The sequence below is a fragment of the Antennarius striatus genome, chromosome 14, assembly GCF_040054535.1.
Source record: "Antennarius striatus isolate MH-2024 chromosome 14, ASM4005453v1, whole genome shotgun sequence".
Taxonomy (NCBI): domain Eukaryota; kingdom Metazoa; phylum Chordata; class Actinopteri; order Lophiiformes; family Antennariidae; genus Antennarius; species Antennarius striatus.
Window position 1 is genome coordinate 175,081 of NC_090789.1, and position 23,550 is coordinate 198,630.

At 56.4% G+C, this 23,550-nt stretch overlaps 1 protein-coding gene across 5 annotated transcripts in view; it reads right to left on the reverse strand.

Annotated features, from left to right (window-relative positions):
* LOC137607240 (collagen alpha-1(XIV) chain-like) overlaps positions 1–23,330 on the reverse strand; it is a 41,355-nt gene extending 18,025 nt beyond the window's left edge. For 4 of the 5 annotated variants that reach the window (XM_068332858.1, XM_068332856.1, XM_068332859.1 and 1 more), the window contains exons 1-27: positions 23,253–23,330; positions 22,260–22,354; positions 21,883–21,999; positions 20,087–20,230; positions 19,912–19,989; positions 15,120–15,278; positions 14,904–15,023; positions 13,543–13,707; positions 10,806–10,967; positions 9,732–9,901; positions 9,128–9,254; positions 8,698–8,843; positions 8,157–8,286; positions 7,194–7,333; positions 6,996–7,122; positions 6,529–6,668; positions 6,255–6,387; positions 6,136–6,180; positions 5,594–5,736; positions 4,983–5,112; positions 4,676–4,798; positions 3,880–4,029; positions 3,295–3,411; positions 2,022–2,171; positions 869–943; positions 664–803; positions 470–593 (exon numbers count right to left, since the gene is read on the reverse strand). In XM_068332858.1, the coding sequence (XP_068188959.1) occupies positions 470–593; positions 664–803; positions 869–943; positions 2,022–2,171; positions 3,295–3,411; positions 3,880–4,029; positions 4,676–4,798; positions 4,983–5,112; positions 5,594–5,736; positions 6,136–6,180; positions 6,255–6,387; positions 6,529–6,668; positions 6,996–7,122; positions 7,194–7,333; positions 8,157–8,286; positions 8,698–8,843; positions 9,128–9,254; positions 9,732–9,901; positions 10,806–10,967; positions 13,543–13,707; positions 14,904–15,023; positions 15,120–15,278; positions 19,912–19,989; positions 20,087–20,230; positions 21,883–21,999; positions 22,260–22,335 (3,331 nt within the window). In that variant the 5' untranslated portion in view covers positions 22,336–22,354; positions 23,253–23,330. The remainder of the gene's footprint in view (positions 1–469; positions 594–663; positions 804–868; positions 944–2,021; positions 2,172–3,294; positions 3,412–3,879; positions 4,030–4,675; positions 4,799–4,982; positions 5,113–5,593; positions 5,737–6,135; positions 6,181–6,254; positions 6,388–6,528; positions 6,669–6,995; positions 7,123–7,193; positions 7,334–8,156; positions 8,287–8,697; positions 8,844–9,127; positions 9,255–9,731; positions 9,902–10,805; positions 10,968–13,542; positions 13,708–14,903; positions 15,024–15,119; positions 15,279–19,911; positions 19,990–20,086; positions 20,231–21,882; positions 22,000–22,259; positions 22,355–23,252) is intronic. The other variant, XM_068332857.1, reaches the window with a different exon arrangement.
* Positions 23,331–23,550: the final 220 nt, after the last annotated feature.

The window sequence follows — 23,550 nt, forward strand, 5'->3', positions numbered from 1 at the left end:
CCTACAGCTCCTCTACGCTTCGTTTCACGTGATCCTGAAGACGTGTTGCAAGGAGACCATTGATGACCTTGCGCCGCTGCCTCCTGATAGACGATTGATGACCCTGCGCCGCTGCTTCCTGATAGACGATTGATGACCCTGCGCCGCTGCCTCCTGATAGACGATTGATGACCCTGCGCCGCTGCCTCCTGATAGACGATTGATGACCCTGCGCCGCTGCTTCCTGATAGACGATTGATGACCCTGCGCCGCTGCCTCCTGATAGCAGGAGCTGCTGTTTCAAGCAGCAGGGGGTTCCTCTTGGACCAGAACAACCTGTGACCTGCTGCTGACTGAACATCAGTCCTCAACGTGCTTCACAGGTTCAGATGGTTGGAGGCGGGTTCAGATGGTTGGAGGCGGGTTCAGATGGTTGGAGGCGGGTTCAGATGGTTGGAGGCAGAGCTTCCTCAGTTCTGCTCAAACTCACCTGTCTTGGTGTTGCCCCCCTTGTAGGCGATGCGGTTGATGGCGTCCAGCAGTCGCTCCTTGTCGTCGTGCGAGTTGAGCGTGAACTCGGTCCGGGCGTCATCACTGAACTGGACAATGGCCACCTGACGGACAGGAAACACACGTCACCATGGCAACAGTACCTCAGGTGGACGGACGAGCCCCCCCAGGCACCTGGGTGCCGTCCGGACCGATCCGGTCCAGGGCGCCGCTGGTGCTGTACAGGAAACGGACGATCTTCAGGAAGTTGTCGTCGCCAATGCTCCAGGAGCCGTCCACCAGGAAGACCAGGTCGGCTCGGGCCGCCCTGCAGACTGGAGGGGGAGGAGTCACTAAACCAGGTGCACCCGTGTGGGCGGGGCCGAAGAGCGCCTCTCACCTTCTTTAGCAGGGGGGATTGTGGGTAAAGGCGTGGTTGTCGGGGGTCTGGTCGGTGCGGGGGTTGGAACGGGGACTGGACACAAACACAGAAACACCCGTCAAACACCTGACCTCCACCCGTCACACACTCAACCTCCACCCGTCTCATGCCCCACCTCCGCCCGTCACACGCTCCACCTCCACCCGTCACACGCTCCACCTCCACCCGTCTCAAGCCCCACCTCCACCCGTCACACGCTCCACCTCCACCCGTCTCAAGCCCCACCTCCACCTGTCACACATAACCTGCACCTGTCACAAACTCCACCCCCACCCGTCACACACCCCACCTCCACCCATCACAACCCCACCTCCACCGGTCACACGCTCCACCTCCACCCGTCACACACCTAACCTCCACCCGTCTCAAGCCCCACCTCCACCCGTCACACATAACCTGCACCTGTCACAAACTCCACCCCCACCCGTCACACACCCCACCTCCACCCATCACATGCCCCACCTCCACCCGTCACACACCTGACCTCCATCCATCTCATGCCCCACCTCCAGCTGTCACACACAACCCCCACCCGTCACACCCCCAGCTCCACCTGTCACACACCCAACCTCCATCCGTCACACACACAACATCCGCCTGTCACACACTGCACCTCCACCTGTTATACCACCCCCACCCGTCACACACATCACCTCCACCCGTGACAACCCCAGCTCCACCTGTAACACAAATGACATCCGCCTGTCACACACCCCACCTCCACCCGTCACACACCCCACCTCCACCCGTCACACACCCCACCTCCACCCGTCACACACCCCACCTCCACCCGTCACACCCCCACCCGTCACACACCCCACCTCCACCCGTCACACCCCCACCTCCACCCGTCACACCCCCAGCTCCACCTGTCACACAAATGACATCCGCCTGTCACACCCCCACCTCCACCCGTCACATCCCCAGCTCCACCCATCACACACCCCACCTCCACCTGTCACACACTGCACCTCCATCCGTCACACAGTCTCGCCCGTCACACATAACCTTCACCCGTCACACACCCCACCTCCACCTCTGTTCTTGTGGTCAGAGTTCCTGCCACTGAAGTGTGACATCATCATGTCAGGTGTGCTGGGGCGGGGCTTACGTGTCGTCTCGGTGACGGTGACGGCAGGACCTTCGGTCCCGTCCTGCAGCTGGGCGTAAACACTGATCTTGAAGTGGGTGTCGGGCTTCAGGGAGGTGAAGCAGTGTCTGCTGGTTCCTCCACTCAGCTTCACCTCCTGCTTCTGCCCGTCTGCAGGAGAAACACAAACGTGACGCCGTTATCTCCTGTCGCTACTGCAGCAGGAGAACATGTGTAGAACACCAGGAGAGCACCAGGAGAACACCTGTTGAACACCTGGAGAACACCTGGAAAACACCTGGAGAACACCTGGAAAACACCAGGAGAACACCAGGAGAACACCAGGAGAACACCTGGAAAACACCAGGAGAACACCAGGAGAACACCTGTTGAACACCTGGAGAACACCTGGAAAACACCAGGAGAACACCTGGAGAACACCCGGAGAACACCTGGAGACACCTCTTGAACACCTGGAGAACACCTGGAAAACACCTGGAGAACACCTGGAAAACACCTGGAGAACACCTGGAAAACACCTGGAGAACACCTGGAAAACACCTGGAAAACACCTGGAGAACACCTGGAGAACACCCGGAGAACACCTGGAGAACACCTCTTGAACACCTGGAGAACACCTGGAAAACACCTGGAGAACACCTGGAAAACACCAGGAGAACACCAGGAGAACACCTGGAAAACACCTGGAGAACACCTGGAAAACACCTGGTAAACACCAGGAGAACATCAGGAGAACACCAGGAGAACACCAGGAGAACACCTGGAGAACACCTGGAGAACACCAGGAGAACACCAGGAGAACACCAGGAGAACACCTGGAGAACACCTGGAGAACACCTGGAAAACGCCAGGAGAACACCAGGAGAACACCTGGAGAACACCTGGAGAACACCTGGAGAACACCTGGAAAACGCCAGGAGAACACCAGGAGAACACCTGGAGAACGCCAGGAGAACACCAGGAGAACACCCAGAAAACACACCTTCTGGCCAGGGCTAACCAGAACTGGAGAGGAATTTCAGGCTCCTGGCAGCTGGAGGAAGAAGATGGAAACACCCCAACACGTCCCATCAAGCTGTTACCACGGGAGATGGCGGTGAAGAGTCTCCAGAAGAACATGTTTGTGGGAGTTAGGGTTCTCCTGGAGGTTCTAGAGTCAGAATGAGTCCAGAGACTCTGTACCAGCATCAGCAGAACACCAACACCAGCCAATAGCGACTGAGCGTGAGCTGTGGGCGGGGCCTACGCGACACAGACCAGTGTGTTTACTCACTGAGCAGCGACTCGATGACCACCCGGTAGGCGCTGGCGTGTCGCAGAGGTTGCCACTGGGCACACAGACCGGTCATCCTCACCTGGTAGGCGCTCACCTTGGTCACGGCCAGCGACACTGCAGACAGAGAGGGGGACCCGGTTCATGTTCAGGTTCCATTTCAGGACTTCCTCTGACAGCGACCATGATCATCACAAAAAAGGCTCGGGTAAAGGCAGAGCTCCGTCCTCTGACCGCCGTACAGAGTCTCAGAGTCGGAGTCTCCAAACAATCGCACAGCATTTACAGATGGGTCTTTGGAACCCATGTCCTACTGACGGCGGACCAGAACCACTTCCATCGGGTTAGACCGTCCTCCAGCAGGTGTGACCCTGAGGCACCGGTCCAGGTGTGTGACCCTGAGGCACCGGTCCAGGTGTGTGACCCTGAGTTTAGGTTTAGGTTTAGGGTGGGGGTTAGGGGTTAGGGTCAGGGTAGGGTTGGGTTTAGGGGTCAGGGATGGAACTGGATTTAGGACTTAGGGTTAGGGTAGGGTTAGGGTTTAGGGGTTAGGGTTGGGTTTAGGGGTTCAGGACCCGAACTTACAGGTCTTGGCCCTCCCTGAAAGAGCCTCGCTGGACCCGGTGGTGTAGGAGGCGATGACCTTGACGCTGTACTCCGTCCCGCTCAGCAGGTTGACGATCAGCATGGTGTTCACATCCTCTCCCACAAAGGTCTCCAGAGCTGCTCCAGGAGCTGCAGAGGGGGGGTCACGAAGATACACGGTCAGAGAGTTCCTGCCAGTCCGAATGAACGGCGATGGAAGGAAATATACAGGCAGGAAAGAAGAGGGGAACTGGAGGTCTGTCTGGGGTGGTTTCTACTGGTTCCATTCCCGGACAACAGGACATCTGAAACCGGTCCGGGATCTGATGCATGGCCACAAGGTGGAGGAGTCATCTCAGACCTTCATCATCAGGAAACCACCCCCTAGCTGTGGTCTGAGGCTGCGTGGACACAGATCATTCTAAAGGTCCTTCACAGGTGGGTCCAGTGAAGGACCTCCTGGAGCCACAGACCTCTTGCTCGTGTCCTCTGCTGGACTAGAGACCACTGGTCTGAACCCTCTGGTGGGTTCTGAACCCTCCGATGGGTTCTGGACCCTCCGATGGGTTCTGGACCTTCTAATGGTTTCTGGACCCTCCGATGGGTTCTGAACCCTTTGACTGGTTTTGAACCCTCTGATGGTATCTGGACCCTGTGATGGATTCTGACCCTCTGACGGGTTCTGACCCTCTGACGGGTTCTGACCCTCTGACGGGTTCTGAGTCTCTGACGGGTTCTGACCCTCTGACAGGTTCCGGGTTCCAGCCCAGGCTGAGAGTCTATGAGTGCTGGTTACCCGACACGGGCTGGTAGACGACCCTGTAGCCCATGATGGGCGTCGGGGGGACGTCCCAGCTGATCCTGAAGCGGTTGTACCATTCCTCCGACACCCGCAGGTTCCTCGGTCCTGACAGAGGAACTGAGGAAGAAGCGGAGAAGACATTTCATCACGTTTTGCTCTGCAGAGGAGGAGGAAGGTGAAGAAGGGTTAGGGTTGTTCCACAGGGGGGGTGTTCGTTCACAGCGCCCCCCCAATGGAACAAAATGTGTTCACAACCCACTTACAGCGGCCCCCAGTGGACCGACGAGCAGGAGCCACTTACGCGTTCGTCCCGTGAGGGCCGAGGTCGGCCCGTCTCCGTCGGGGTAAACAGGAGTGATGGCGATCTTGTACTCGGTGTCCGACAGCAGTGGCTGCAGGACGAGGCTGTTCTGACCCGCCGGCGCCATCGTCTGCAGGACCGGACCAGAACCAACAGTCAGAGTCACATTACCAGTCAGTCAAACACATCACCAGTCAGTCAAACACATCACCAGTCAGTCAAAATCATCACCAGTCAGTCAAACACACGTCTGGGGTCCATACCCCACGCCCCTCCCACACGAGGGATGATACACGACTGCGGACGTCAGACGCTTCAGCCACTACCTGTCAGGAACGTTCAGACTCTACATGATGTGTGCTGACCCAGTAGAACCCTGACAGTAGAACCTGTAGCCATCACCCCAATCCACACCCCTCCAGTGGTGTAGAACCACTGGAATAGAACCTATAGCTATAGCGCTAGCTGCTCTCTGTAGTGCTAGCCGCTCATCGTAGCGCCACCATCAGGAACACGGGACAACACCAGGAAGGGGGGGCAAGGGTGGGACAAGGGGGGGACAAAGTTGGGGTAAGAGGGGACAAGGGGGCAAAAGGTGGCGCTGGTCTCACCGTCTCCTCTGCCCGGTCCCCCCTGGTGCTGACGTAGTTCAGCCGGTAGTGCTGGACGTTCAGGGCGACTGGCTGCCAGGACACCCGCAGGCTGAAGGGGGTCTCCTCCCCCACCCACAGGGTCCCCAGGGCCAACCGGGGAGCTGCAGGGTCACAAGATCACAGGGCGAGGTCACAGGGTGAGGTCATAGGTTGAGGTCATAGGGCAAGGTCACAGGGAGAGGTCACAGGATCAGGTCACAGGGTGAGGTCACAGGGTGAGGTCACAGGATGAGGTCACAGGGTGAGGTCACAGGGTGAGGTCACAGGGAGAGGTCACAGGATGAGGTCACAGGGAGAGGTCACTAGACGAGGTCACAGGATGAGGTTACAGGGAGAGGTCACTGGGCGAGGTCAGAGTCCACCTGTGGTCCACTAACCCTGTCTGTTTCTCTAAGACACTCCTGACAACCGGCCGACAGGTCGCGACCCGCCAACAGGTCGCGACCCGCGACGGGTCACCACTGGTGATGGGTGGGGTTAGGACTGATTAGCATGTTTACCTTCGGTGGCGGTGGTTGTCGTGGCAACGGTAGTCAATATTTCTGCTGGAGGACAAGGGGACAGACATTAGTGACAGAGCCCCGCCCACTGGGCGTGTCCCGTCAGAGGGCGTCTTTACCAGTGGTCTCCACGGCAATGACCTCGTCACTCTCCACGCCGCCGCTGTAGACGGCGGTCAGGAGGACCTCATGCTCGGCGCTGGGCTTCAGGCCCGTGATCAGGAAGGTGTCGGTGTCCCCGTCCAGAACCACCTGGAACAGACGGACGGTTTTCAGACCCCCAGTTCAGCACGCCCACCGGGCACCGCCGCGACCCAAACCCTGACACCGCAGGAGAAGACCCCAGTCTGGGTGACCGCCTCAGACCCGGACGGACCCCGAAGGACCACCCACCTCCTCGCCGTCGCCCCAGTCGGTGGGCGTCCAGGTGAGCCGGTACAGGACCACGTCAGAGGCCGGGTGTCGCCAGGACACCCGGAAGCTGTCGGTAGAAACATCACTGGTCCTCAGGTCCAGTGGGTCCGGGACGGGGGCTGAACAAAGACCAGAGGGAGGAGGGGAAGAACCAGTGAGACCCAAAGAGACGGGGGAGAACACAGCAGAGGAGGAGCCCCTCCATGTTGTTCCGTCTTCAACATTTGTTCAGACCACCGGGGGGTTATGGGTTCAACTCCCAACCATGGAGCGAACCAGTCAGGAGGGAACAGAACCAGTGGGTGTGGGGGCGACGCCCACCTGTGGTGAAGCTGGCCACGCCCACCTGTGGTGAAGCTGGCCACGCCCACCTGTGGTGAAGCTGGCCACGCCCACCTGTGGTGAAGCTGGCCACGCCCAACTGTGGTAAAGCTGGCCACGCCCACCTGTGGTGAAGCTGGCGGTGGCGGGGTCGGCCTGGCCCTCGTCGTACAGGGCGAACACCCCCACCGTGTACTCCGTCAGGGACGTCAGGTTCTGGAGCCACCAGCGGGTCACGGGTCCCACCTCCACCTGCGGGCAGGGAGAAGAACGTCTGAGTCCGGCCCCCAGAGCCCATTGGCCGGGGCCGGAGCTGCTCTCACCTCATTGGTCTGGACGCCGTTGGTCTGGACGTACATGAGCCGGTAGCCCCGGATCATCCTGGAGCTGGAGGCCCAGGAGACACGAGCAGAGCTGTGGTCCACATCGGAGAACCGCAGGTCCGACGCCGGCGTCAGGGGCACTGGGGGGAGATTTGGAGGACCACGGGGTGAGAGAGAGGGTGAGAGATGGGGGAGGAAGAACCTGCTCCTTAAACCGTCATCATCACTCACCAGGACGTCATCATCCTTTCACTGCAGGGCAGTGAAAGGATGAAATAGGATAACCCTAACCCAACCCAAACTCCTAACCCCTAACCTCAAACCCCCAACCCCTAACCCCTAACCCTAACCCAACCCCAAACTCCTAACCCCCAACCCCAAACCCCTAACCCCCAACCCCAAACCCCCAACCCCTAACCCTAACCCTAACCCACAACCCCTAACCCCAAAGCCCTAACCCAACCCCTAACCCCAAACCCCAAACCCCCAACTCCTAACCCTAACCCCCAACCCCTAACCCCCAACCCCTAAACCCTAACCCTAACCCTAATCCTAACCCCTGACCCCTAACCCCTAACCCTAAACGTCGACATCACCACGACTGGACCTCAGGAACCCTCAGACGGGTTCAGGTTTCAGTCCAACAAGCGGTCCAGAACAAACAGAACCCAGACCAGGTCCAGAAAAACAGGACCCAGATGGAGTCCAGAACAAACTGAACCCAGACCGGGGTCCAGGTGGCGCCACTGCCCCACAAAGCAAGCAGCTGAAACCTGATGGAGCTCATCCACCACCGGACGTCTTCCTGGTCCTCCACTCGGATCTTTAGAACCCAGACCCCCCCAGGTAAGGGTCTGTGTCTTTAGGGAGCCGGGACATTTCTGAGAACAGCTGAAGGGGATGACGCTAGCTACATGGCAAAGCCGCTGAGGAGGAGCTAAGGGGCGTGGCTCCGTGACTCACGTGTGGTCTGCTGGCCGGTCATGGGGTCGCTGGCCTCCTCTCCATACATGGCGTACACCGTCACCGTGTACTCAGTGGACGGGGTCAGGCCCTCCAGCTCCACCTCGTCCACCGAGGCCTCCACCTTCACCTGCAGGCACAGGCGCAAACAGCACACAGGTGCAGTCAGGACACAGGTGCAAACAGCACACAGGTGCAGTCAGGACACAGGTGCAGTCAGGACACAGGTGCAGTCAGGACACAGGTGCAGTCTGGACACAGGCGCAAACAGCACACAGGTGCAGTCAGGACACAGGTGCAGTCAGGACACAGGTGCAGTCAGGACACAGGTGCAGTCAGGACGCAGGCCAAGCACACATCATTGACATCATCACCCCTCCATCATGAGAGATCTCTGAAGGAGGATTTCCTCTCACTATCAGCTGGTAGAGAACTAAACCCCCCCACACACCTGAAGGCAACCAGCAGGAAACAGGAAGTAGTTAAGATATTTAAACAACTGTAAAACAAGCAGGAAGTGATATCAGCACACTGTCCTCACCTCCTTCTCGTCGGCGGGGTCTCCGTCGGTCAGGGGGGCGTAGAGGATCATGTACCCAGAGGACCCGGCGGCGGCGTTCCAGTGAACTCTCATGGTGCTGTGGGTGATGTCCAACAGCTGCAGGTCGTCCACCATCGGCAGCGCCACTGCAAACAGGTCAGCTGGGTCACCCCTCAGGGTCTGACCCCAACCCAAATCCAGAGTCTTCCTCTTTTACCCCGGTGTCTTCCTCTTCTACCCCGGTGTCTTCCTCATCTACCCCTCACCCTCTTGCTGCCCCGTTCCCCGAGGCTGAAGCTAATTCTGCCCACTGGTGACGTTTCAGAGCGACCTGTGGTTCCAGGAATCGGACCTGAGCTGCTGGAACCCTTTTCATTTGCCCCAGGAGAGACGGGTAATGGTGGGGGGTGACGGTGTGGCTTTAACTCACGGGTGGTGGCGCTTCCTCTCAGGGCCTCACTGGCGGAGCTGTGGTAGATGGCAAAAACTGCCACCTGGTACTCGGTCAGGGAGTTGAGGTAGTTCAGCTCCACGCTGTTCTCCGTCCCCTGGAGCACCTTGGAGACGGATCACACAGATCAGTCAGGCTGAGCTGGACACAGAACCTTCACACCTTGGAGACCCTCAACACAGGAAAAGAACCTCGTCCTGCCTGAGTGTCACCTGGAAACGTCACCTGGCTGGACCACCGTGGTGACGTTACCAGCATGGGGGTCTACTCCCACCTGGCGGGACCGGTGACATTTGGCGGCAACGGCTGTCACATGACTTCATCGTGTGGTAGCTGCACACCAAAAGCTAAAACCAGGATGTAAAGGATGGGCGTAGGCCTCAGGTGACCCGTGTTCGGGTGGGGGGCGCCAGGGAGACCAAACCGACCTCCAGGAGCAAAGAACGACCTCCATTAAAACTGGTCCCTCATGACTGGAGGAGGCGACAGAGACCCCGCCCACAGAGTCCCCTTCTCCGGTTCCACGAGGACCAACAGGAAATGTGATGTGGTCACACTTCCTGTGTCCCCCCCAGGACGCTACCTTTTCCTCCGGCTGTCCCCCGCTGGCGGGGTAGTACACCACCCGGTACTTCTCCACCAGGCCCGGCGCGTGGGTCCACGTCACCCGGAAGCTGCGAGCCGTGACCTCGGATGTTTGGAGTTCTGTGGGCGGCGCCATAGAGGCGGGATGGGGGGCCGGACCTCCTCCTCCTGGAGCAAAGGCAGGAAGAAGAACACGGCTCTGAAGCAAGCAAAGGCTAAGCTAGCAGCATGTGTGAAGCATTCTGAAGCCTTAATTACACCATCAGTGGAGTAATCACACTACTTCCTGTGGGAGCAGGAATGTGTCGAAGGCCCTCATTACTGAAAACCAATCCAGAAGAAAGAATGTCTCGTAAAAGCAGCTAACCGACCAACATGGAAAATAGAACGTCCAGAGCAAGACGTGTGTCTGCTGCTAACACGCCTACAGTTCACGGACCGGTTTCATCTCACACAGTATTTTCAGGGACCGTCTTCATTTACTGGACAACCGTTAACACTCCAGACAGCTGTAGTCTGATAATACATCAGTGGTTCATGTCAAACCCAGACATCCACAGACAGTAAACAACCTTTTTTTCATAAATTGATAATCAATATCTCTGTAAACAAAATAATTGTGACAAATTAGTATATTAAAAACTGGATTGAAGTGACTGAACTGATGAGGTTTATTTTAAATAAAGCGACTTACAATCAGTTCATTCAACGTAGGACAAATACTGATCATTTCAATCAAAGGTTGATCAATCAATAGTAATAATTACAATACTGAATCAGTGGTGGGGGACCTCTGATCTCGGGGTAACGGAGACAATGACACCTGAAGTGTGTTCAGACGTCCGGTCTACTCCAGTTTGGTTTTCTTGACGGCTGGACTTGCTCTAGCCTTTCGCCACATAGGCCAAGTAAATTCCAGATTGGCTACAAGGTTTTTAGACTGTGTAGAACAGGGACACCTTAGAACAGCACCAGAACAACCTAGATCAGAACCAGAACACCCGGCAAGGTAAATGGGATGTAACGACACCCCCTAGTGGGTGGAGGTCACGTGACCTGGAAGCGTTCAGACCTTGCAGCTGCTTGTCAAGCGCCTCAACGCGGTCACACATGTTCCTGGTGAGATCATCCACGATGTCACTCATCACGTTGAAGTCTGCCACGTTGTAGACGTGAGTCTCCTTGGGAGGAGAGCCGATAGCCTGAAGCTCGTTCTCATCGGCGTTCTTCACACCTGAGGAGTAGGAAGAACATAAAGGAGTCAAGATGGAGCCAACAGCAGGTGGTCACATGAAGCATTAGGGTCAGGTACAGGTGTGAGAGTTAGGGTTAGGGTCAGGTACAGTTCTGAGGGTTAGGGTTAGGGTCAGGTACAGGTGTGAGGGTTAGGGTCAGGTACAGGTGTGAGGGTTAGGGTTAAGGTCAGGTCTGAGGGTTAGGGTCAGGGTCAGGTACAGGTGTGAGGGTTAGGGTCAGGTCTGAAGATTAGGGTTAGGGTCAGGTACAGGTGTCAGGGTTAGGGTCAGGTACAGGTCTGAGGGTTAGGGTTAGGGTCAGGTACAGGTCTGAGAGTTAGGGTTAGGGTCAGGTACAGGTGTGAGGGTTAGGATTAGGGTCAGGTACAGGTGTGAGGGTTAGGGTCAGGTCTGAGGGTTAGGGTTAGGGTCAGGTACAGGTCTGAGGGTTAGGGTCAGGTACAGTTCTGAGGGTTAGGGTCAGGTGTGAGGGTTAGGGTTAGGGTCAGGTACAGGTGTCAGGGTTAGGGTTAGGGTCAGGTACAGGTGTGAGGGTTAGGGTTAAGGTCAGGTCTGAGGGTTAGGGTTAGGGTCAGGTACAGGTGTGAAGGTTAGGGTTAGGGTCAGGTACAGGTCTGAGGGTTAGGTTTAGGGTCAGGTACAGGCCTGAGGGTTAGGGTTAGGGTCAGGTCTGAGGGTTAGGGTTAGGGTCAGGTACAGGTCTGAGGGTTAGGGTTAGGGTCAGGTCTGAGGGTTAGGGTTAGGGTCAGGTACAGGTCTGAGGGTTAGGGTTAGGGTCAGGTACAGGTCTGAGGGTTAGGGTTAGGGTCAGGTCTGAGGGTTAGGGTTAGGGTCAGGTACAGGTGTGAGGGTTAGGGTCAGGGTCAGTTCTGAGGGTTAGGGTCAGGTGTGAGGGTTAGGGTTAGGGTCAGGTACAGGTGTCAGGGTTAGGGTCAGGTACAGGTCTGAGGGTTAGGGTTAGGGTCAGGTACAGGTCTGAGGGTTAGGGTTAGGGTCAGGTACAGGCCTGAGGGTTAGGGTTAGGGTCAGGTCTGAGGGTTAGGGTTAGGGTCAGGTACAGGTCTGAGGGTTAGGGTTAGGGTCAGGTACAGGTCTGAGGGTTAGGGTTAGGGTCAGGTCTGAGGGTTAGGGTCAGGGTCAGGTACAGGTGTGAGGGTTAGGGTCAGGGTCAGTTCTGAGGGTTAGGGTCAGGTGTGAGGGTTAGGGTTAGGGTCAGGTACAGGTGTCAGGGTTAGGGTCAGGTACAGGTCTGAGGGTTAGGGTCAGGTGTGAGGGTTAGGGTTAGGGTCAGGTACAGGTGTGAGGGTTAGGGTTAGGGTCAGGTACAGGTGTGAGGGTTAGGGTTAGGGTCAGGTACAGGTGTGAGGGTTAGGGTTAAGGTCAGGTCTGAGGGTTAGGGTTAGGGTCAGGTACAGGTGTGAAGGTTAGGGTTAGGGTCAGGTACAGGTCTGAGGGTTAGGGTTAGGGTTAGGGTTAGGGTTAGGGTCAGGTACAGGTGTGAAGGTTAGGGTTAGGGTCAGGTACAGGTCTGAGGGTTAGGTTTAGGGTCAGGTCTGAGGGTTAGGGTCAGGGTCAGGTACAGGTGTGAGGGTTAGGGTCAGGTACAGGTCTGAGGGTTAGGGTCAGGTGTGAGGGTTAGGGTCAGGGTCAGGTACAGGTGTGAGGGTTAGGGTCAGGGTCAGGTACAGGTGTGAGGGTTAGGGTCAGGGTCAGGTACAGGTGTGAGGGTTAGGGTTAGGGTCAGGTACAGGTGTGAGGGTTAGGATTAGGGTCAGGTACAGGTGTGAGGGTTAGGGTTAGGGTCAGGTACAGGTGTGAGGGTTAGGGTTAGGGTCAGGTACAGGTCTGAGGGTTAGGGTTAGGGTCAGGTACAGGTCTGAGGGTTAGGGTCAGGTAAAGGTCTGAGGGTTAGGGTTAGGGTCAGGTACAGGTGTGAGGGTTAGGGTCAGGTGTGAGGGTTAGGGTCAGGGTCAGGTACAGGTGTGAGGGTTAGGGTTAGGGTCAGGTACAGGTGTGAGGGTTCTGGTTAGGGTCAGGTCTGAGGGTTAGGGTCAGGTTAGGGTTAGGTCTTAGGGTTAAGGTCAGATCTGGGGGTTAAGGTTAGGTCTGAGGGTTAGGGTTGGGGTTAGGGTTAGGGTCAGGTCTGAGGGTTAGGGTTAGGTCTGGGGATTAGGGTCAGGGTCAGGTCTTTGGGCTAGATTTAAGGGTCAGGGTTAAGGGTTAGGGTCAGGATGGAAAACACAACGTTCGGCCTCCAAACATTTTCTTACTTTGTATCACAAAAATTTGTCAGCAGGATGTTTATGATTTAAATATTCTAATAATTATTTAAGAATGAAACATTTACTGCATGTGATGTCGCGTGTTGTTCCGTGTGATGTCGCGTGTTGCAGTGTTGCATGTTATGTGTTGTATTTTGTTGTTGTTGTTGCGTGTTGTTGCGTGTTATTGCGTGTTATTGCTTGTTGAGGTGTCCACTTTTGTAGTGTGTTGTTGTATGTTGTGTTTTGTTTTGTGTGTTTGTTCTTCCGTGTGAGTTGCGTGTTTGCACACCAATGGCAAACAGTTCTATCCCAGCATCCCTCAGGCTCTGCGCTGGGAGAACCACGTCGTCCTGGGACTTCCCGTCGGTGATGAACACTCCGATCTTGGGGACGTTGGGTCTGGAGCCGGATTCCGGTTTGAAGCTGTTCTCCTGGATGAAGTTCAGAGCTAGACCTGAAGGACAGCGAGACACAGGAAGTCAACGTGGCCCCACCCACAAAGATGCCTCGTCATCCCACAGGAAGCCAACATGGCCCCACCCCCTATGGGACACCTGGCCTTCATTGTGTCTTCCTCCAGGCGTTCACCTGTCAGGTGTTCACAGGAGGGTCAGCTGCTGCACCAGATGCTGAACCTGTTAGCTTGGAGGCTAACATAAGGTGTTCTTTTGGTTTTGGGTGAACCGTCTCCTTAATGGCGGGTGAGGCGTGGGAGTGTCTTCTTTCCTGTTGTCTTACCAAACCCAGCCACTGGCGGTGCTCTGAACACGGAGGAAGGCGGGGCAACCCTCCGTAAACACTGAGCTCGGAAAAACGGGGGCTGAGATCATGACTGACATAACTAACGAGTCCAGACCTGCTAGCGCCGAAAGCACCGACCGACCGCAGGCGGAGGCATTTGTCCGAGGCGCCGAGTCGTCAGCAGGAAACGATGGTACTCCAATCAGCTTCACCTCTGCTGAGTGACATCATTCAGCTACAGCCAATCATCTGCCAGCACTAGAAGAAGTCACAGCGGCGGCACATCTGACCCAGGATCCCACTCCAGGTCTCATCCCGAGTCCTGCCCGGAGTCGGACCTGGTATGGGACCGAGGGCTTTACCTGGGGTGGGACCCAGGTTTGAATTCAGGGTGGAGCCTGGGTTGGAATCTGGTGTGGGACCTGGTGTCAGGCCTGGGATGGGACCTGGGGTGGGACCCAGGATCAGATCTGGGATGGGATTGAGGGCTGGACCTGGAGTGGGACCTGGGGTGGGATCTGGGGTGGGACCCGAAGTGGGACCTGGGGTGGGATCTGGAGTGCGACCCGGAGTGGTACCTGGGTTTGAATCTGGGGTGGGAACCACGGTGGCACCTGGGGTGGGACCCGGGTTGGAATCCAGGGTGGGACCTGGAGTCAGACCTGGGATGGGACCTGGGGTGGAATCTGGGACAGGACCCAGGGTGGGACATGGGATGGGTTTTGTTCTGCGTGTGCTGAATTAAATTAACAGTCTTGGTGTCGGTCCAGTCGGTAGAAGCGACGTTGTCCTCTGTAGCCTGAAGACACAACCGTGCCCCCCCTAACTGGATGGGACTGGCTGCGATCCCAGTCCACCTCCGAGTGCTACCAGCGATACACCTGACAGACTTTAACCAGAGTGTTGTACCAGTTAGAGTGTTTCCTCCTTTGTAGGGCAGGTTCCTGGCGGCCTCCATCACGGCCTCTTTGGTGGCGTGGGTGTTCAGGTGCCACTCGATTCTGGGGTCTCCACTGTACTGAGCCAGGCCTGAAAGCACAGGAGGAGCACAAGATCCAGTCCAGGAACTGACCCAGCTGTCACCTAGAAGCTAGCTTAGCTCCATTAGCGGCACCAGATCCTCACCAATCCTGATCTTGTCAAACTCCACGAAGAAGGCACCGACGATGCTTTCCAGGAACGCCCTGACCAGCCTGAAGTTGACCCGGCCGATGCTCCAGGACCCGTCCACCAGGATGACAACGTCAGCGATGGACGTCGTCTTACAGAAAAACTTCTCCTCACCTGCAGATAGAACATCAAGAAGGTTGGTTTGAGAAGGTTCATCACCTGAAATCAAATTGGATGTTTCGAACATGAGTGGATGGAAAGGAGCCTGAACCATGAAGGTGGGACCACCTGATCCGCCCCTCCTGGGTTCTGATCCAGTTCAGCAACGTCTGATGGAACCCTGGAGGAACAGGTTAGGGTTCTACAATTTAGGTTGGGTTCTGCAGTCTAGGTTAGGGTTCTACAGTCTGGGTTATGGTTCTACAGTCTAGGTTAGGGTTCTACAGTCTGGGTTATGGTTCTACAGTCTAGGTTAGGGTTCTACAGTCTGGGTTAGGGTTCTACAGTCTGGGTTAGGGTTCTACAGTCTGGGTTATGGTTCTACAGTCTGGGTTAGGGTTCTACAGTCTAGGTTAGGGTTCTACAGTCTGGGTTAGGGTTTCTGTAGCCGGTCTGAGGGACCAGGTGAGAACCCAGCCTCTAAGAGCCAGATCCATCACGATGGTTTGAATCCAGAAATAATGAAGAGAACCGGATCGACAAGCTTTGAAGACAATCGAACCAGAATGTGATACCCATCAACATGAATACAACCCCCCCAAAGGACCACTGCCCCCCCCCCCCAAATACAACCACTACACTTCAACTCCAGATCCTCCGTCTGAATAACAGAATGTGTTTCAGGTCGCAGCATGTTTAATATATCAGAATTTGTGTGTGTGTGTGTGTGTGTGTGTGTGTGTGTGTGTGTGTGTGTGTGTGTGTGTGTGTGTGTGTGTGTGTGTGTGTGTGTGTGTGTGTGTGTGTGTGTGTGGACATTCTTCATTCATCACTCCTTACAAGTCTCTACAGTGTTGGAATGTAACCCTGCCTGCCGCCGTCCAATTGGTTGATGAGTGTTGGTCTCACTTTGATGATTCTTGAGCTGATTGGTTCTAACTGTTGGGTTCTTGGTTCTACTTCTTCGGTTCTTGGTTCTTGTTCTTGGTTCTAGTTCTTGGGCTCTTGTTTATGTTCTTGGGTTCTTGGTTCCAGTTCTTGGGTTCTAGTTTTAGTTCTTGGGTTCTTGGTTCTATTTCTTGGGTTTGTGGTTCTTGGTTCCAGTTCTTCGGTTCTTGGTTGTAGCGGTGGGCTTGTCTCCACAGGCAGCTGTCAGCCAATCAACACAAGCCCAGCGCTCGCTGACTGACGGCCTCTGGGCGGCGGTCTGAAAACAGCTGCAGGGCGTTGCATGATGGGACCACCACATCAGGCAGGAGGCAACAGCAGTCGCCGTGACGACCAGTGAGAGCAACACTGCTGATGTACCCGATGACACTGCTGCAGTGTCTAGAACCATGAGTCACCAGCAGGGTGCGCTATTAGCGCTGACTCACCAGGAAATCACACCTGAAACACAACTGACATTTGTTTCCACGCCTCCAGTGAAAGTCCCAGGAAACAAAGACAAGTTTCAGCTGAAGCAAAGAAACAGGAAGGGGAAACGATGAATGAAGCAGAAGCATGATGAAGCTGAAGCGTGATGGACGAAGCTGAAGCGTGATGGATGAAGCTGAAGCATGATGGACGAAGCTGAAGCGTGATGGATGAAGCTGAAGCGTGATGGACGAAGCTGAAGCGTGATGAAGCTGAAGTGTGATGGATGAAGCTGAAGCGTGATGGATGAAGCTGAAGCGTGATGGATGAAGCTGAAGCGTGATGAAGCTGAAGCGTGATGGATGAAGCTGAAGCGTGATGGACGAAGCTGAAGCGTGATGGACGAAGCTGAAGCGTGATGAAACTGAAGCATGGTGGATGAAGCTGAAGCGTGATGAAGCTGAAGCGTGATGACGCTGAAGCGTGACGGATGAAGCTGAAGCGTGGTGGATGAAGCTGAAGCGTGATGGATGAAGCTGAAGCGTGATGAAGCTGAAGCGTGATGAAGCTGAAGCGTGATGGATGAAGCTGAAGCGTGATGGATGAAGCTGAAGTGTGATGGATGAAGCTGAAGCGTGATGAAGCTGAAGCATGATGGACGAAGCTGAAGCGTGATGGACGAAGCTGAAGCGTGGTAGACGAAGCTGAAGCGTGGTGGATGAAGCTGAAGCGTGATGAAGCTGAAGCGTGATGAAGCTGAAGCGTGATGAAGCTGAAGCGTGATGGATGAAGCTGAACCGTGATGGACGAAGCTGAAGCGTGATGGACGAAGCTGAAGCGTGGTAGACGAAGCTGAAGCGTGGTGGATGAAGCTGAAGCGTGATGAAGCTGAAGCGTGATGAAGCTGAAGCGTGATGAAGCTGAAGCGTGGTGGATGAAGCTGAAGCGTGATGAAGCTGAAGCGTGGTGGATGAAGCTGAAGCGTGATGGATGAAGCTGAAGCGTGATGGATGAAGCTGAAGCGTGATGAAGCTGAAGCCTGGTGGATGAAGCTGAAGCGTGATGGATGAAGCTGAAGCGTGGTGGATGAAGCTGAAGCGTGATGAAGCTGAAGCCTGGTGGATGAAGCTGAAGCGTGATGAAGCTGAAGCCTGGTGGATGAAGCTGAAGCGTGATGGATGAAGCTGAAGCGTGATGAAGCTGAAGCGTGATGAAGCTGAAGCGTGATGAAGCTGAAGCGTGATGGATGAAGCTGAAGCGTGATGAAGCTGAATCGTGATGAAGCTGAAGCGTGATGGATGAAGCTGAAGCGTGATGAAGCTGAAGCCTGGTGGATGAAGCTGAAGCGTGATGAAGCTGAAGCCTGGTGGATGAAGCTGAAGCGTGATGGATGAAGCTGAAGCGTGATGAAGCTGAAGCGTGATGAAGCTGAAGCGTGATGGATGAAGCTGAAGCGTGATGAAGCTACATACAGGAAGTGACTGCTAGCTTCCCGCTCCAACGACCACACAGTTCAGACGTCCAGTTTCATCTGGACAGACATTCAGCCACACCCCTCCAGCTGCTAGCTTAGCCCGCCAGGTCAAAGGTCAAAGGTCAGCAGAGACCCCCAGGCCTCACGTTTGAATAGTTTTCAAAAACCAGAAGAAGATCCAGCAAACTGGAACAAACTGGAACAACAATCTGGAACACACCCCCGATGCTGCTCCACTCACGAGACGTGGAACCCCCCCACACACGTGTCCCTGGTCCCTGTCTGGTCCCTATGGGGTCCCTGTCTGGTCTCTGGAACACCCCAGCTTCAGGTGATCCAGACCAGCTGCTCCACCAATGCCTGGAGAGCGGCGCAGGTGAACACCCATGGCGTCTCTCGACCCCCCCGACCCCCGGCCAACCCCCCACCTATCGCTGCTGAGGCGTGGCTCCACACGCGTGATGGTCAGGAATGCAGGTGGAGACGCGGCGACGCCTCGCAGACTGACGATCCACTGGACGGCTGACCCCGCCCCACATGATGGGATGGATCCCAGCGGTCTGCGATCGGGGGGGTGGGGTTGGGGTGAAAACACGCCTGCTGTGTTTTCTTAGCTGTCAAATCATGCCAGTCCAGACCTGCCTGATGCCGTCGCCATGGTGATAGCCTGACAGACGAGTCTTCACACCTTGATGGAGGCAGCTGCAGAGTCTGCTGGGTCATTACCAATAAGCAATCAATCAATCAATCAATCCACAGGTCAGAGTACGGCCAATCAATCCTCACTCGGTTTGTTCATTCAATGTAACTCAGTTTAAAACAAGTTTGTCCAAAGTGTGTCAGTTAGCCTCGTTAGCCTCGTTAGCCTCATAAACCTCGTCGTCCAATCAACAATGAACTTCTACTTCCAACAGAAAGCAACAGAGTCGTTGTAGAAACAAGCCTCCAACCAATCAATCAATCAATCAATCAATCAACCACCAAATCAATTTAATCAACAGACACATCAATGGAAACCGACGCAGATTAAAATCCAGAAAAGAACTTTTACCAGAGGCGTGGCTAATACTACGTCTCTGGATTCCATTGGCCTGAATGCTGGACTCCGCCCTCCCCTAACCCCTAACCCTTAACCCCTAACCCCTCACCCTTAACCCTAACCCTTAACCCTAACTCCTAACCGTAACCCCTAACCCTAACCCTAACCCTAACCCTTGACCCCTAACCCTTAACCCCAATCCCTGACCCCTAACCCTTAACCCTTAACCCTTAACCCCTAACCTTAGGTCACTTCTTTCCTGTTGAGAACCAATGACCTGAGGAATGTTGGTCCCAAACTGGAACCATTCTGGGACCAACAGAATCTCAGGATCTCCTGACGTTGGTCTCGTTGGTCAGATCCAGATCCCTGAAGTCTGAGCTCCAGAGACCAGACACCAAGACCGTCTCTGCGTCTGCAGAACATCTGGGACACAGTGGAGACCACCAGAGCTCCAATCACACGCCAGCTGCCTCCTCTGACGGACCCCACCGTCAGAGCATCAAAGAGGACCACGCCCAATCACCGTGGAAACAGGAAGGGACTCATCTCTGGTGGGGGGTGCAGCTTCCTGTTCAGGTGCAGCTTCCTGTTCAGGTGCAGCTTCCTGTTCAGGTGCTGCTTCCTGTTCAGGTGCTGCTTCCTGTTCAGGTGCTGCTTCCTGTTCAGGTGCAGCTTCCTGTTCAGGTGCTGCTTCCTGTTCAGGTGCTGCTTCCTGTTCAGGTGCTGCTTCCTGTTCAGGTGCTGCTTCCTGTTCAGGTGCGTTCCTGCCGTCTCACCCTCTGAGATGTGGTTGTGGTCCGTGGCCCCCCCCGCCTGGGTCCTCTGGGACTGGAGCAGCTCCACGTCTGACTGGGCTGGAGGAGACACCAGGTGAAGAACTGTTAGAGAAAGGAGGGAGGAGGACAGGAAGTCCAGGAACAGGAAGTGAGACGGGGGGGGGGCAGGTCTCACCTTCATGCGTGGCCTGGAGGGCTTTGCTCTGCTGCCCCCCGCTGACCGCCGTGACCCGGAAGCGGTACTCCTTGGAGGGGTCGTAGTCGTCAATCAGCAGCTTGGCCTCCTGCTTCGACACCTGGAGCTCCACCTCCTGCCCCCCTGGGGGTGAGACGGGGACAGAAGAACTTTATTGATCCCATTTTAAACAGAAATGACCATTTTCACTCTTCTTACATGATTGTGTGTCCCATGCAGGACCTGTTCAGTGTGTTCCTGTGGGCCCCTGGAGCACAGGGGGCCGTGTGCATGCAGTTAGTATCACAACACACCACATGGGGGGGCAGAGTGAAGGACAGCCACTTCGGGTAGCGCCCCAACTGAGCAACTTGTAGGGGGACGGCGCCTCGCTCAAGGGCGCCTCAGCAGTGGGCGGGAGGTGAGCCGACACCCCCCGCCGTCAGCTCACAGTCCAGGAGCGGGAATGGAACCCCCCACGTCTGGACGGAGGACGCTGCTCTACCGCCGGGACACTACTGCCCCAAGACGGGGTGACACGGGGTGACAAGGGGCTGAGACGGGGGACACGGGGGTGACACGGGGTGACACGGGGTGAGACTACCATAAATCAAACATCATTAAGTCGCCGTGGCGACCACAAACAGACCAGGTGAGACGGATCAGATCCCGTCTCCCCCAGAACTTCCTCCCTCAGATGATTGACGACGCCTCCTGTCGCCACAGGTCTATTCCCTCTGACGGGGGGGCCGCCCCCCCTTACAGAGACTCACTTCCTTTAGAAGGAATTCTGGTCGGAACAAAGCTGCAGAGCTGTGTGGGCATGTTCCCTGAACCCCCCCACGGGAAACTAACAGGAAGTCCACTGAGACGGCGACCTTTAACCCCTACAAATAGGAAGTCCACTGAGATGGCGACCTCTAACCCCGGAGTGTTTGCAGAACTGTAACCATAGCAACAGCAGCACCTGTCCAGTATCCGTCACACTCATCCTCTAGCCCCCCCCCCATCAGACCAGTTCAATGGAGGTCCGGGTCCCACCCGGTTCCATCGGTCCAGGTTCTGGGTGATATTTACACCCTGCAGCACCGGGGGGGTTCCCTGCCAGCTGTAATTACACGTCCCGGATCGGAAACATTCCTGGAGCTCGTCGTCATGACGACTGGAGGGAACGTTTAGAGACGTCAGTAAAATGCAGGTTGGAACAGGAAGTGGAGCCACAACTCCCATCAGCCATCAGGGCCACGCCTCCAGCATCAGGGCCACGCCTCCAGCGTCAGGGCCACGCCTCCAGCGTCAGGGCCACGCCTCCAGCGTCAGGGCCACGCCTCCAGCATCAGGGCCACGCCTCCAGCATCAGGGCCACGCCTCCAGCATCAGGGCCACGCCTCCAGCATCAGGGCCACGCCTCCAGCGTCAGGGCCACGCCTCCAGCATCAGGGCCACGCCTCCAGCATCAAGGCCACGGTGTTTGGAACACTGCCCCCTGGAGGCTGGAGGTACCACTACAACCAGAACCACAGCCGCCCCACCCCCGCACTGTGGACACGCCCCCTCCTCGACCTCACAGACAGATCACAGGCGTCCTCTGGCGCCTGACGGGTGGGGTCCCGCCCCCCCAGCCTGTGTGGTCGGGTGAGTTATGACCCGGTGTGCAGGTGAGGACCACATCAAGGGGGCGTATTCCCCCCTGGGGCGACGCCCGACCGCTGAGCCAGTCTGTGCATTACTGGAATAACTGCCCCCCCGGTGGGAAGCGGGGGGTAGGAAGCAGACGGGTGGGGGCGGGGCCTCACCTGGCAGCGAGGTGTACACCACTCTGTAGAAGTCGAACTCCCCCTTGGGCTCCTTCCAGGACGCGTGCAGCCGGGAGGGGCTCAGCATCCGGGCGCGGAAACGCCGTGGCGACGAGACTGGAGGGGGGAAAAGAACGTCATCAGTAACCATCACTGAGGCCCCACCCACCCCCACCTGTCAGCCGTGACGGGGGGCGGAGCTCAGCCGCTGAGCGCTCACCCATGCTAGCAGTTTAGTGACAGGTAGCGAAGCTACACCCCCTGGAGCTGGGAGTTACCACCCCTGTTACCCATGGGGGTAACAGGAGGGGGGGTAACGGGACAAATAACAGGAGGAGGGGTAACAGGACAGGTAACAGGAGGGCGGGGCTACTCACCTTGGCCCCCTGAAGGCTGAAGGAGCAGACAGACCAGGGCGACGCCCAGCAGGCAGCGACCAATCAGGAACCACATCCTGGAGAACACCACACACCTGGGGGGGGCAGAGGAGCAGTGAGGAGACACACCTGGGGGGGGCAGAGGATGGGAGGAGAAAACAAAGAGTCTCCAAGAACGACTGCAAAACATCTGGACCCCCCTCCCCTCATGTGACCTCTGACCTCCAGCCCCCCATTAGGACTACAGGTAGGGACCTTCCAGAAGAACCTGGACCTGACCCAGGAGGTCAGGCTGTGGAACCGGTCTGGGGGGGCGGTAACGATGAAGACGTTCCAACAGGAGGATCAGGTTCAGCTGCATCAGGATGAGCTGGAGGCTCTCAGGGGAACCCTAACCCCCCCACGGCCCCCCTACGCCCCCCCTCAGTGACACAATTACCAGAAAGGGTTTTACTGTCTAGAGACCATTAAGTTTACATTTGCCCCCCCCCCCCCCCCCCCAGATCGTCACAGTGTCTGTTACTGACCCCCCACCCTAACCCTAACCCCCCAGCAGGGAGGGGTCCCTCCAGGAACTAGTCTGGGGGCCCCTGAGTTAAAGTTTAAATCAAGTTTTAAATGTGACTCCAGAAACTGGTCCCCCCGGTCCGGTACTGGTCCGGTACTGGTCCGGTACTGGTCCGGTACTGGTCCGGTACTGGTCCGGTACTGGTCCGGTACTGGTCCGGTACTGGTCCGTCTCTGCCGGTGACGGTGATCCGGGGACTTCCCCCTCGTCCGGTTCGCGGTGATCGGACCCGGTTCGGTTCACCGGTGGCGCGTGGCTTCTACCGGACGCGCGCGCCACCGGTCCGGATGCGGAGCGTCGCTCCCGGTCGGTTCCGGTAGAAGTCAATCAGCTCACCTGATTGGACACAGGTGAGACCCGCGCGCGTCCACAAGCGAGATTCTAACAACAACACGTGACGTCACGGCGGTGTGACCGGCCCGTACCTCCCGTTCCGCGGCTCCACCGGCGGGTCGAGCAGCTCCGGTCCCTCAGAGAGGCTCCGATCATCTGAGCCGCGGCTCCCGCTCACACCGGAGCACCGGAGCGGAGGGGAGGGCACATCCGGTCCAACCCTCCACAATAAAAGCACACACACCCGCTTCCGGAAGAAAACAGAACGGTTCCGTTAACGGCTGTTAACGGGAGGGATGATGGATGATGGATGATGGATGATGGATGATGGATGATGATGGATGAGGATGATGATGGATGATGGATGATGTTGGATGATGATGGATTATG